This window comes from Chiloscyllium punctatum, chromosome 30 (assembly GCF_047496795.1).
Source record: "Chiloscyllium punctatum isolate Juve2018m chromosome 30, sChiPun1.3, whole genome shotgun sequence".
Taxonomy (NCBI): domain Eukaryota; kingdom Metazoa; phylum Chordata; class Chondrichthyes; order Orectolobiformes; family Hemiscylliidae; genus Chiloscyllium; species Chiloscyllium punctatum.
Genome location: NC_092768.1, coordinates 32,810,144 through 32,823,554, shown reverse-complemented (window position 1 = coordinate 32,823,554; position 13,411 = coordinate 32,810,144). Strand labels below are relative to the sequence as shown.

The following is a 13,411-nucleotide window of genomic DNA, read 5'->3' as shown; positions in this document are numbered from 1 at the left end:
TCACATGCAGACATGCTACTTACAAGACTGGGAGGAGTGTGCAGTAAGTAAGGTCCCCCATGGTAGGCTCATTCATAAAGTCAGCAAGTATGGGATACAGGGAGATTTGGCTATCTGGATTCAGAATTGGCTGGCTGACAGAAGGCAGAGAGTTGTTGTAGATGGAAAGTATTCTGCCTGGAGGACAGTGTTGAGTGGCAACTTTGAGGGATCTATGTACTTGCACACCCAGATCCCTCTGTTCCTCCACAGAATCCAAGAATCCTGTCTTTAATCCTATATTCAGCATTCGAGTTCGACCTTCCACAATGCATCACTTCGCATTTATCCAGGTTGAACTCCATCTGCCGTTTCTCAGCCCAGCTCTACATCCTGTCTATGTTGCACTGCAGCCTGCAGTAGCCCTCAATACTATCGACAATGCCTCCAACCTTTGTGTCTTCTGTTGAGTGTTGAGTGGGGTCCCACAAGACTCTGTTCTTGGGCCTCTGCTCTTTGTAGTTTTTATAAATGACTTGGACGAGGAGGTCGAGGGGTGGGTTAATAAATTTGCAGAAGATACAAAGATTGGAGGTGTCATCAATGGTATAGAGGGCTACTGCAGGCTGCAGAGCGACATAGACAGGATGCAGAGCTGGGCTGAGAAATGGCAGATGGAGTTCAACCTGGATAAATGCGAAGTGATGCATTTTGGAAGGTCAAACTCTAATGCTGAATATAGGATTAAAGACAGGATTCTTGGCAGTGTGGAGGAACAGAGGGATCTGGGTGTGCAAGTACATAGATCCCTCAAAGTTGCCACCCAAGTGGATAGGGTTATTAAGAAAGCATATGGTGTCTAGGCTTTCATTAACAGGGGGATCGAGGTTAAGAGCTGCGAGGTTTTGCTACAGCTCTACAAGTCCCTGGTGAGACCACACTTGGAATATTATGTCTAGTTCTGGTCGCCCTACTGTAGGAAAGATACAGAGGCTTTGGAGAGGGTGCAAAGAAGGTTTACCAGGATGCTGCCTGGACTGGAGGGCTTGCCTTATGAAGAAAGGTTGAATAAGCTCGGACTTTTCTCTTGGGAGAGAAAGACGAAGAGAGGAGACCTGTTCAACTTGTACAAAGTAATGAGTGGCATAGGTAGAGTCAATAGCCAGAGACTTTTCCCCGGTGCAGGGTTGACTGGTACAAAGGGTTATAGTTTTAAGATATTAGGAGGATGGTATAGAGGAGATGTCAGAGGTAGGCTCTTTACGCAGAGAGTTGTGAATGCATGGAATGCGTTGCCAGCTGTGGTGGTGGAAGCAGAGTCATTGGGGACATTTAAGTGACTGCTGGACATGCACATGGATAGCAGTGAGTTGAGGGATGTGCAGGTTAAGTTACTGTATTTTACATTAGGATTAAACCTCGGCACAATGTTGTGGGCCAAAGGGCCTGTTCTGTGCTGTACTTTTCTAGGTTCTATGTAAGCATTACAGTAAAGCAGACTGAGTGAAACAGAACTGTGTGGGAATAGTATCTGTGATAGGAGATAACAACAATGACAGAGAGCACCTGTCTGAGCCAGGAAGTGACTTCACAGGAGCTGATTGATTTGTGTGTTCCCTCTGAGGCTCTGCACACACCAGTACACACAATCAGTGTGCCAATGCTTCAGCTTCAAGTTTTAGATGCTGCTACTGTACACCATAGAATAGGATCCCTACAGTGTGGAAACAGGCCCTTCGGCCCAACAAGTCCACACCGACCCTCTGCAGAGTAACCCGCCCATTCCCCTATCTTATATTTACCCCTGAACAATGCATCTAACCTACACATCCCTGAACACTTTAGGCAACTGAACGTGGCCAATCCAACTTAACCTGCACATGGAGTTGTGGAGATGTACAGTACAGAAACAGACCCTTCGGCCCAACCCGTCCATGCCGACCAGATATCCCAAACCAATCTAGTCCCGCCTGCCAGCACCCACCCATATCTGTCCAAACCCTTCCTATTCATATACCCATCCAGATGCCTCTTAAATGTTGCAATTGTACCACCCTCCACCACTTACTCTGGCAGCTCATTCCACACACGTACCACCCTTTGCGTGAAAATGTTGCCCCTTAGGTCTCTTTTTGTTTGGATTGCAGGAGGAAACTCATGCAGACACAGCACAAATGGGCAAACTTTGTACAGACAGTCACCCAAGGCTGGAATTGAACCTGGGTCACTGGCACTGTGAGGCAGCAGTGCTAACCACTGAGCCATTGTACTACCCAAGACCTTGCCTGTACGCACACCGAAAAAAAAGGTATTTCATTCACATTTCTTTTCATTGGTCAGTTTCTTTTTAAAATCAGCAGATGCTGTTGGAAATTCAATTTAAAATAGTTAGTATCCGAGTGAAGTAAGGTAAAGCTAGCTTACCAGCGATGTGGCTACAGCAATGGGAGAAAGTGAGGACTGCAGATGCTGGATAGTCCAAGTCGAAAAGTGTGGCGCTGAAAAAGCACAGCAGGTCAGGAACCATCCAAGGAGCAGGAGAGTTGACATTTCTGCATAAACCCTTCGTCAGGAATGGGTGATCATGCTGACCTGGTGCTGTGAGGCAGCAGTGCTAACCACTGAGCCACCGTGCCGTATCTCAACTGCTCTCTCAGAGACAGACAACATTATACCTGTAATTGACTTTTATTTTGCAATCATCTTTTGTGCTGCAAAACTGAGCTCCCAGTTGTTAGTTGCTTGGGGAACTTCAGCTTTGAGTTGATGAGCTTCAGTCTAAGACTGAAACACAGCTGGGAAAGAGCGAGTTATCTGCTCACTGTGTCTCACGAGACAGGCACATACCTAAGATTAATATCGTCAAATCTGGCCAGTGGTCAGGCGCAGTCAAATACCCTTGAAAGTTGCCACCCAGGTTGACAGTGTTGTTAAGAAAGCATACAGTGTTTTAGCTTTTATTAATAGAGGGATTGAGTTCTGGAACCATGAGGTTATGCTACAGCTGTACAAAACTCTGGTGCGGCCGCACTTGGAGTATTGTGTACAGTTCTGGTCACCGCATTATAAGAAGGATGTGAAAGCTTTGGAAAGGGTGCAGAGGAGATTTACTGGGATGGTGCCTGGTATGGAGGGAAGGTCTTAGGAGGAAAGGCTGAGGGACTTGAGGCTGTTCTCGTTAGAGAGAAGAAGGTTGAGAGGTGACTTAATAGAGACATATAAGATAATCAGAGGGTTAGATAGGGTGGACAGGGAGAGCCTTTCTCCAAGTATGGGGAAGGCAGGCACGATGGGGCATAGCTTTAAATTGAGGGGTGATAGATATAGGACAGATATCAGAGGTAGTTTCTTTACTCGGAGAGTAGTAAGGATATGGAATGCTTTGCCTGCAACGGTACTGGATTTGCCAACTTTAAGTGCATTTAAGTCGTCATTGGACAAGCAAATGGACGTACATGGAATAGTATAGGTTAGATGGGCTTCAGATTGGTGTGACAGGGCAGCGCAACATCGAGGGCCGAAGGGCCTGTGCTACACTGTAATGTTCTATGTTCTATAACTGCAAATAAGGTTGGCACTGGGGTTGAGAATTGAGCTTTAATATCTCCTCAGCCAGTGACCTTAGCAAATGGGTATGAGGTTCTTGCCCCCAGTGCGGTATCATTGTTTCATCAGGGCAGGTTTAATTTGGACCACATTGGGACCTGGCCTGGCAAATTGCAGATATTTGTTCCATCCACCCGTTCCAAAGTGCAATGGCAAACCTCTGCAGCAGACTGGACTTGAGCATAGGCCTTAGGATACACCCATTGCATCATAGGGGCCCCTTCCTGGCAAACTGTACAACAATGGTCATTGATGGACCATGAAAAAGGAAATTGGTGGGGCATGTTGGGATCTGGTTGGGGGACGTGTGCGGAGGAGGAGTTTCAACTGAAGGGAAGTTGAAAAAAAAATCAAAATGAAACGAGAGAGAGCAGACTCCTAAGGAAGTGAAAAGGTGAACAAAAATCAAAGAGCGACAGGAAGGAGCAAGTAGTATAAACCAAAGTGTGCAACAGAAATTAGAACCAGTAAAAGTAATCGTGGCAAACTGTCAAAGCTAATAAAGCCACAGAGCTGATAAGCACGGAAACAGACCCTTCCGTCCAACCCGTCCATGCCAACCAGATGTCCCAAGCTAATCTAGTCCCACCTGCCAGCACCCGGCCCATATCCCTCCAAACCCTTCCCATTCATATACCCATCCAAATGCCTCTTAAGTGTTGTAATTGTACCAGCCTCCACCACTTCCTCTGGCAGCTCATTCCGTACATGCACCACCCTCTGTGTGAAACACTTGCCCCTTTTATATCTTTCCCCTCTCACCCTAACCCTATTCCCTCTAGTTCTGGACTCCCCCACTTCAGGAAAAAACACCTTGTCAATTTATCCTATCCATGCCCCTCATGATGTTAGAAATCTCTATCAGGTCACCCCTCAGCTGCCGCCGCTCCAGGGAAAACAGCCCCAGCCTGTTCAGCCTCCCACTGTGGCTCAAAGACTCCAACCCTGGCAACATCCTTGTAAATCTTTTCTGAACCCTTTTAAGTTTAACAAGGCCTCTTCTGGAATACCGTGTCCAGGTTTGGTCGCCCTGTTATAGGAAAGATATTATGAAGCTGGAGACGGTGTAGAAGAGATTTACCAGGACGTAGCCAGGGATGGAGGGTTTGAGTTATGAAGAAAGGCTAGATAGGCTGGGACCTCTTTCACTGGACCTTGTGGAGGTTGAGAGATTACCTTATAGAAATTTATAAATTAATGAGAGGTACACAAGAGTTAATGGTAGTTGCCTTTTCCCTCGGGTGAGGGATTTCAAGACTACGAGGCACTAAGTAGTGAGAGGGGAGAGATTTAAAAAAGGCATGAGGGGCAAATCTTTTACACAGACTGTGGTTTGTGTATGGAGTGAACTTTCTGAGTGGTGGCTATGGGAACAATTATAAAGTTTAAAAGACATTTCAATAAGTGCATGAATAGAAGAGGTTTGGAGGGATATGGGCCTGGAGCAGGCAGGTGGGGCTAGTTTAGTTTAGGATAATGTTCACCATGGACTGGTTGGACCAATGGGTCTGCTTCTGTGCTATATAAGTCTATAACATCCTTTCTATAGCAGGGAGACCAGAATTGAATCAAATATTCCATTAAGGTTCTTTATCTGTCTGTACATAATATTTGTAACAAGATGGATGAGTTGATAGCTCAAATACACAGGAATGCTCTCTAGTCCGAGGCACAGACAGATACTTTTGTGGCCAACAGCGAAAAATCAGAATGATGTGTTGCCTCTCTGGTGCCAGGATCAAAGATGTCTCAGAGAGGGTGCAAGGGGGAGAGGGGTCAGCAGGAGGTCATTGTACACATTGGAACCAATGACATAGGAAGGGAGAAGGATGCGCTTGTGAAGGGAGATTACAGAGAGTTAGGCAGGAATTTAAAAGGAGGGGTCCTAGAGAATAATAATATCTGGATTACTCCCAGTGCTATAAGCTAGTGAGGGCAGGAATAGGAGGATAGAGCAGACAACTGTGTGGCTGAGGAGCTGGTGTATGGGTGAAGGGTTCCCATTTTTGGATCATTGGAATCTCTTCTGGCTTAGAAGTGACCTGTACAAGAAGGACAGATTGCACCTGAACTGGAAGGGGACTAATATACTGGCAGGGAAATTGGCTAGAACTGCTTGGGAGGATTTAAACTAGTAAGGTTATGGGGGGGGGGGGGGGGTGCGGTTGGGGAGGGGGGGGGTGGTGGGAGAGGTGGGACCCAGAGAGATAGTGAGATAAGAGCTCCATCTGAGACTAGTACAGTTGAGAAAAGAAGCGAGTCAAACAGTCAGGGCAGGCAGGGATAAAGCAGAGAACAAGGTAGGACTAATAAATTAAACTGCATTTATTTCAATGCAAAAGGCCTAACAGGGAAGGCAGATGAGCTCAGGGTATGGTTAGGAACATGGGACTGGGATATCATAGCAATTACAGAAACATGGCTCAGGGATGGACAGGACTGGCAGCTTAATGTTCCAGGATACAAATGCTACAGGAAGGATAGAAAGGGAGGCAAGAGAGGAGGGGGAGTGGCGTTTTTGATAAGGGATAGCATTACAGCTGTGCTGAGGGAGGATATTCCCGGAAATACATCCAGGGAAGTTATTTTGGTGGAACCGAGAAATAAGAAAGGGATGATCACATTATTGGGATTGTATTGTATATCCCCTAATAGTCAGAGGGAAATTGAGAAACAAACTTGTAAGGAGATCCCAGCTATCTGTAAGAATAATAGGGTGGTTATGGTAGGGGATTTTAACTTTCCAAACATAGACTGGGACTGCCATAGTGTTAAGAGTTTAGATGAGACAAGTTTGTTAAGTGTGTACAAGAAAATTCTCCGATTCAATATGTGGGTGTACCTACTAGAGAAGGTGCAAAACTTGACCTACTCTTGGGAAATAAGGCAGGGCAGGTGACTGAGGTATCAGTGGGGGAGCACTTTGGGGCCAGCGACCAAAGTTCTATAGTCTTAAAATAGTGATGGAAAAGGATAGACCAGATCTAAAAGTTGAAGTTCTAAATTGGAGAAAGGCTCATTTTGATGTTATAGGCAAGAACTTTCGAAAGCTGATTGAAGGGCAGATGTTCGCAGGTAAAGGGATGGCTGGAAAATGGGAAGCCTTCAGAAATGAGATAACGAGAGTCCAGAGAAAGTATATTCCTGTCAGGGTGAAAGGGAAGGCTGGTAGGTATAGGGAATGCTGGATGACTAGAGAAATTGAGGGTTTGGTTGAGAAAAAGAAGGAAACATATGCCAGGTATAGACAGGATAGATCGAGTGAATCCTTAGAAGAGTATAAAGGCAGTAGGAGTATATTTCAGAGGGAAATCAGGAGGGCAAAAAGGGGACATGAGATAGCTTTGGCAAATAGAATTAAGGAGAATCCAAAAGGAAAACTAGAGAGAGAATTGGGGCCCTCAAAGATCAGCAAGGCGGCCTTTGTGTGGAGCCGCAGGAGATGGGGGAGATACTAAACGGGTATTTTGCATCAGTGTTTACTTTGGAGAAGGACATGAAAGATATAAATTGTAGGGAAAAATAGATGGTGACATCTTGAAAAATGTCTATATTACAGAGGAGGAAGTGCTGGATATCTTGAAATGCATAAAAGTGGATAAATTCCCAGGACCTGATCAGGTAACCTAGAATTCTGTGGGAACCTATAGAAGTGATTGCTGAGCCCCTTGCTGAGATATTTGTATCATTGATAGTCACAGGTAAGGTGCCGGAAGACTGAAGGTTGGCAAATGTGGTGCCATTGTTTAAGAAGGGCGGTAAAGACAAGCCAGGGAACTATAGGCCAGTGAGCCTGACGACAGTGGTTGGCAAGTTGTTGGAGGGAATCCTGAGGGACAGGATTTAATATATTTGGAAAGGCAAGGACTGTTTAGGGATAGTCAACATGGCTTTGTGTGAGGGAACTCATGTCTCACAAACTTGATTGAGTTTTTTGAAGAAGTAACAAAAAGGATTGATGAGGGCAGAGCAGTGGACATGATCTATATGGACTTCAGTAAGGCATTCGACAAGGTTCATCGTGGGAGACTGGTTAGTAAGGTTAGATCTCACGGAATATAAATGATTTGGATATGAACATAGTACTTATTGTCAGTATGTTTGCAGATGACACCAGAATTGGAGGTGCAGTGGACAGTGAAGAAGGTTACCTCACAGTGCAATGGGATTTTGATCAATGGGCTGAGGAGTGGCAGATTTAATTTAGATAAATGCAAGGTGCTCCACTTTGGGGAAGCAAATCTTAGCAGGACTTATACACTTAATGGTAAGGTCCCAGGGAGTGTTGCTGAACAAAGAGATATTGGAGTGTAGGTTCATACCTCCTTGAAAGTAGAATCGAAGGTAGATAGGATAGTGAAGAAGGCGTTTGGTATGCTTTCCTTTATTGGTCAGAGTATTGAGTACAGGAGTTGGAAGGTCACATTGCAACTATACAGGATAGTGGTTAGGCCACTTTTTGAATATTGCGTGCAATTCTTGTCTCCTTCCTATCGGAAGGATGTTGTGAAACTTGAAATGGTTGGAAAAAGATTTACAAGGATGTTGCCAGGCTTGGAGGACTTGAGCTATAGGGAGAGGCTAAACAGGCTGGGGCTGTTTTCCCTGGAGCGTCGGAGGCTGAGGGGTGACCTTACAGAGGTTTATAAAATCGTGAGGGGCTTGGATAGGGTAAATAGACAAGGTCTTTTCCATGGGGTGGGGGAACTAGAGGGCACAGGTTTAGGGTGAGAGGTTCAAGATATAAAAGAGACCTAAGGTGCAACTTTTTTATGCAGAGCGTGTTACAGTGTGGAATGAGCTGCCTGAGGAAGTGGTGGAGGCACAAATACAATATTTAAAAAGCATCTGGATGAGTATATGAATAGGAAGGGTTTAGAGGGATATGGGCCAGGTAGGTGGGACTAGATTGGGTTGGGATATCTGGTCGGCATGGACGAGTTGGACCGAAGGGTCTGTTTCCGTGCTGTACAACTCTATGACTCTCTGACTCTATTTTATAGCTGTTACACAGATGCAGTTATCGCATGACCAAGGCAGGGAACCCAATATTTAATGGTATTCCCCATTCTGAAAGGTAGACAAAAAGGAAAAGGAGATGGGGTGGCATTGTTGACAAAGGATTTTTGCAGTGCACTGATGACTAGTATCGCAGGTGGAGGTTGCCTGTAAGCCCTCAAGGATTGCCTCATTGAGGGACAAAGTATAAATCAGGAAACAACTGAGGTGGGCATCATCACAGAATCCCTACAGTGAAGCAGTCCATTTAGCCCATTGAATCCACACTGACCCTCCAAAGAACATCCCACCCTATAACACTGCATTTCCCGTGGCTAATCCACATAGCCTACACGCTATTCATCTCCAACACACTGCATCCACCTGGAAACCCCGCGCTGGCCTGTTACCCACCCTCCCCTTCATTCGTCTCCAACACACTGCATCCACCTGGAAACCCCGCGCTGGCCTGTTACCCACCCTCCCCTTCATTCGTCTCCAACACACTGCATCCACCTGGACACCCCGCGCTGGCCTGTTGCCCACCCTCGACCTTTTCATTTCCAACTGCAGCCGAGACATTAACCGCCTCAAACTGTCTTCCACCTTCCCCCACTCCAACCTCTCACTCCCTCTACTCCTTCCACTCCCGCAGCCCTCCACTCCCTCTGCTCCAATCCTGACCTCACCATCAAACCAGCGAATAAAGGGGGTGCAGTGGTAGTTTGGCGCACTGACCTCTACACCGCTGAAGCCAGGCGCCAACTCGAAGACATCTCCTCCTCCCACCCCCCATCACCAAACCATCATCTCCCTGACCATACAAACCTCATCGCCTCAGGAGATCTCCCACCCACAGCTCATAGTCTGGGAACCCCGCACTGCCCGGTTCTACCTCCTTCCCAAGATCCACAAGCCTGACCACCCTGGCCAACCCATTGTTTCAGCATGCTCCTGCCCCACTGAACTCATCTCCACCTACCTTGACACTGTCCTATCCCCCCAGTCCAGAAATTCCCCACATATGTTCAGAACAACACCCATACCCTCCACCTCCTCCAAGACTTCTTTTTCTCTGGCCCCCAACACATCATCTTCACCATGGACATCCAATCCCTCTGCACCTCCATCCGCCATGTCCAGGGCCTCCAAGCCCTCTGTTTCTTCCTCTCCCGATGTCACCAACAGTACTCTTCCACTAACACTCATTCGTTTGGCTGAACTGGCCCTCACCCTTAACAATTTCTCCTTCGAATCCTCCCACTTCCTCCAGACCAAAGGGGTAGCCATGGGCACACGTATGGGCCCCAGCTATGCCTGTCTCTTTGTTGGCTATGTAGAACAGTCCATCTTCCGTAGTTACACCGGCACCACTCCTCACCTCTTCCTCCGCTACATTGATGACTGCATCGGTGCCACCTCGAGCTCCCGCGAGGAGGTTGAGCAGTTCATCAACTTCACCATCACATTCCACCCTGACCTTAAATTTACCTGGACCATCTCTGACACCTCTCTCCCCTTCCTGGACCTCTCAATCTCCATTAATGACGACCGACTTGACACTGACATTTTTTACAAACCCACCGACTCCCACAGCTACCTGGATTACACCTCTTCCCACCCTACCTCCTGCAAAAATGCCATCCTGTATTCCCAATTCCTCTGCCTCCATTGCATCTGCTCCCAGGAGGATCAGTTCCACCACAGAACACACCAGATGGCCTCCTTCTTTAAAGGCTGTAATTTCCCTTCCCACGTGGTTGATGATGCCCTCCAATGCATCTCATCCACTTCCCGCACCTCTGCCCTCCAAACCCAACCCTCCAACCGTAACAAGGATCGAACCCCCCCCCCCCCCCCCCCCCCCGGTCATCACCTTCCACCCCACCAACCTCCGTATACATCGCATCATCCTCTGACATTTCCACCACCTACAAATGGACCCCAACACCAGGGATATATTTCCCTCCCCACCCCTATCCGCTTTCGGTAAAGACCATTCTCTCTAAGGCTCCCTGATCATGTCCACGCCCCCCAACAACCCACCCTCCCTTCCTGGCACCCTCCCCTGCCACCGCAGGAATTGCAAAACCTGCGCCCACACCTCCTCCCTCAGCTCCGTCCACATCCATCAACATTTCACCTGCACATCCACCAATGTCATTTATTGTATCCCTTGCTCCTGATGTGGTCTCCTCTACATTGGGGAGACTAGATGTCAACTCATGGTTCGCTTCAGAGAACATCTCCCGGACACCCGCACCAATCAACCCCACCACCCCGTGGCCAAACACTTCAACACCCCCTCCCACTCTGCCAAGGACATGCTGATCCTGGGCCTCCTCCATCACCAAACCCTAACTACCCGATGCCTGGAGGAAAGATGCCTCATCTTCCGCCTCAGACCCCTCCAACTCCAGGGCATCAATGTGGATTTCACCAGTTTCCTCATTTCCCCTCCCCCCCCCCACCTTATCCCAGTTCCAACCTTCCAGCTCAGCACCGCCCTCGTGATCTGTCCCATCTGTCTATCTTCCTTCCCACCTATCTGCTCCACCCTCCCCTCTGACCTATCACCTTTACCCCCACCTCCAACCACCTATCGCACTCTCAGCTACTTTCTCCCCCAACCCCACCACCTTCCCATTTATGTCACTGCCCCCTTGGCTCACAGCTTCTTTCCTGATGGAGGGCTTTTGCCTGAAACATCGATTTTCCTGCTCCCCGGATGCTGCTTGACCTGCTGTGCTTTTTCAGATCCACATTCTTGACTCTAATCTCCAGCATCTGCAGTTCTCACTTTCGCTGAGTTACTGCGGGGTGCTTAGCCTCTGACCTGTCCATGTCTTCATAGTACCGAGGAACTTCAATTACCCAAAGTATATGGGCTGGGAGTATTTCATGTAGTTAATTGAATGCTGGAGAATCGAGTGCCGGATAATATAGTTCACCAAACATCAGACTTGCGATCATGTTCGAATAATCCGAAATTTGTTTAATCAAATGCAGGATGATCGAGGTTCCTCTGTATTTGTGAACGTGGGTCTGTGAGAATGCACCTGTGAGTGTATATCTTGCTATGTCTTGGTGGGAGTTTGTCTGTGAGAGTACATTGGAAAGTGTGTAAGTTGTGTATCTGTGAGCATATATCGGTGGGTATATGTCCATGAGGCTGTGTATTTGAGAGCCTGAATCTTGTTCTGTGTCTTTTAGAGTATGTTTGTGAGCATGTGGATCTGTGTTGAGTATCGGTGGGAGTGCATATGGAAGCATGTGGCTGTGTGTATATGTGCATCTGCGACCATATCTATCATGTAATTAAATGCAACAGCGTGTGTATCTGTGCTATGTGTCTGTGAAAGTGTCCATCTGTGTGCATGTGTTATGTGCCTGTGAGTGCGACTATCTGTGGTGTGTGTCTGTGACAGTCTGTATCTGTGGTGTGTGTCTGTGACAGTGTCTATCTGTATTTTCTGTCAGTGACAGTCTATGTATGTGGTGTGCATGTATCCGTGGTGTGTGTCTGTGACAGTGTCTACCTGCAGTGTGTGCATGTATCTGTGGTGTGTGTCTGTGACAGTGTCTACCTGCAGTGTGTGCATGTATCTGTGGTGTGTGTCTGTGACAGTGTCTACCTGCAGTGTGTGCATGTATCTGCATTGTGCCTATGACAGTCTGTATCTGCGTTGTGTGACTAACAGATTGTATCTGTGGTGTGCATGCATTTGTGCTGTGTGTCTGTGACAGTCTGTATTGTGTTGTGTGACTAACAGGGTATATCTGTGGTGTGTACGTATCTGTGTTGTGTGTCTGTGATAGTGTCTGTGTATGGTGTATGTGTTTATGTTGTGTGTCTGTGACAGTGCTTATCTGTAGCGTATATCTCCATACTGTGTGTCTGTGACGGTCCATATCTGTGTTGTGTGTCTGTGACAGTGTGTATGTGTGTTGTGTGTCCGTGACAGTCCATATCTGTGTTGTGTGTCTGTGACAGTGCGTATCTGTAGTGTATATGTCTCTGTGCTGTGTGTCTGTGATGGTCCATATCTGTGTTGTGTGTCTGTGATAGTGTGTATCTGTGGTGTGTATGTGTCTGTGCTGTGTGTCTGTGATGGTCCATATCTGTGTTGTGTGTCTGTGATAGTGTGTATCTGTGGTGTGTATGTGTCTGTGACAGTGTGTATCTGTAGTGTATATGTGTCTGTGTTGTGTATCTGTGACAGTCCATATCTTTGTTGTGTGTCTGTGACAGTGTGTATCTGTAGTGTATATGTATCTGTGACAGTGTGTATCTGTGGTGCGTATGTGTCTGTGACGGTGTGTATCTGTAGTGTATATGTGTCTGTGTTGTGTGTCTGTGACAGTCCATATCTGTGTTGTGCGTCTGCGGCAGTGTGTATCTGTGTTGTGTATGTGTCTGTGACAGTGTGTATCTGTGGTGTATATGTGTCTGTGACAGTGTGTATCTGTGTTGTGTATGTGTCTGTGACAGTGTGTATCTGTGGTGTATATGTGTCTGTGACAGTGTGTATCTGTAGTGTATATGTGTCTGTGTTGTGTATCTGTGACAGTCCATATCTTTGTTGTGTGTCTGTGACAGTGTGTATCTGTAGTGTATATGTATCTGTGACAGTGTGTATCTGTGGTGCGTATGTGTCTGTGACGGTGTGTATCTGTAGTGTATATGTGTCTGTGTTGTGTGTCTGTGACAGTCCATATCTGTGTTGTGCGTCTGCGGCAGTGTGTATCTGTGTTGTGTATGTGTCTGTGACAGTGCATATCTGTGCTGTATATGTGTCTGTGTTGTGTGTCTGTGACAGTGTGCATA

The 13,411-nt window shown here is 47.0% G+C and overlaps 1 protein-coding gene across 1 annotated transcript in view; it reads left to right on the top strand.

The window, feature by feature from the left end:
• LOC140455400 (uncharacterized) overlaps nucleotides 1-13,411 on the top strand; it is a 62,670-nt gene that overhangs the window by 3,863 nt on the left and 45,396 nt on the right. Inside the window, exon 2 of the mRNA XM_072550216.1 lies at nucleotides 2,127-2,287. Coding sequence (XP_072406317.1) covers nucleotides 2,154-2,287 — 134 coding nt within the window. The 5' untranslated portion in view covers nucleotides 2,127-2,153. The remainder of the gene's footprint in view (nucleotides 1-2,126; nucleotides 2,288-13,411) is intronic.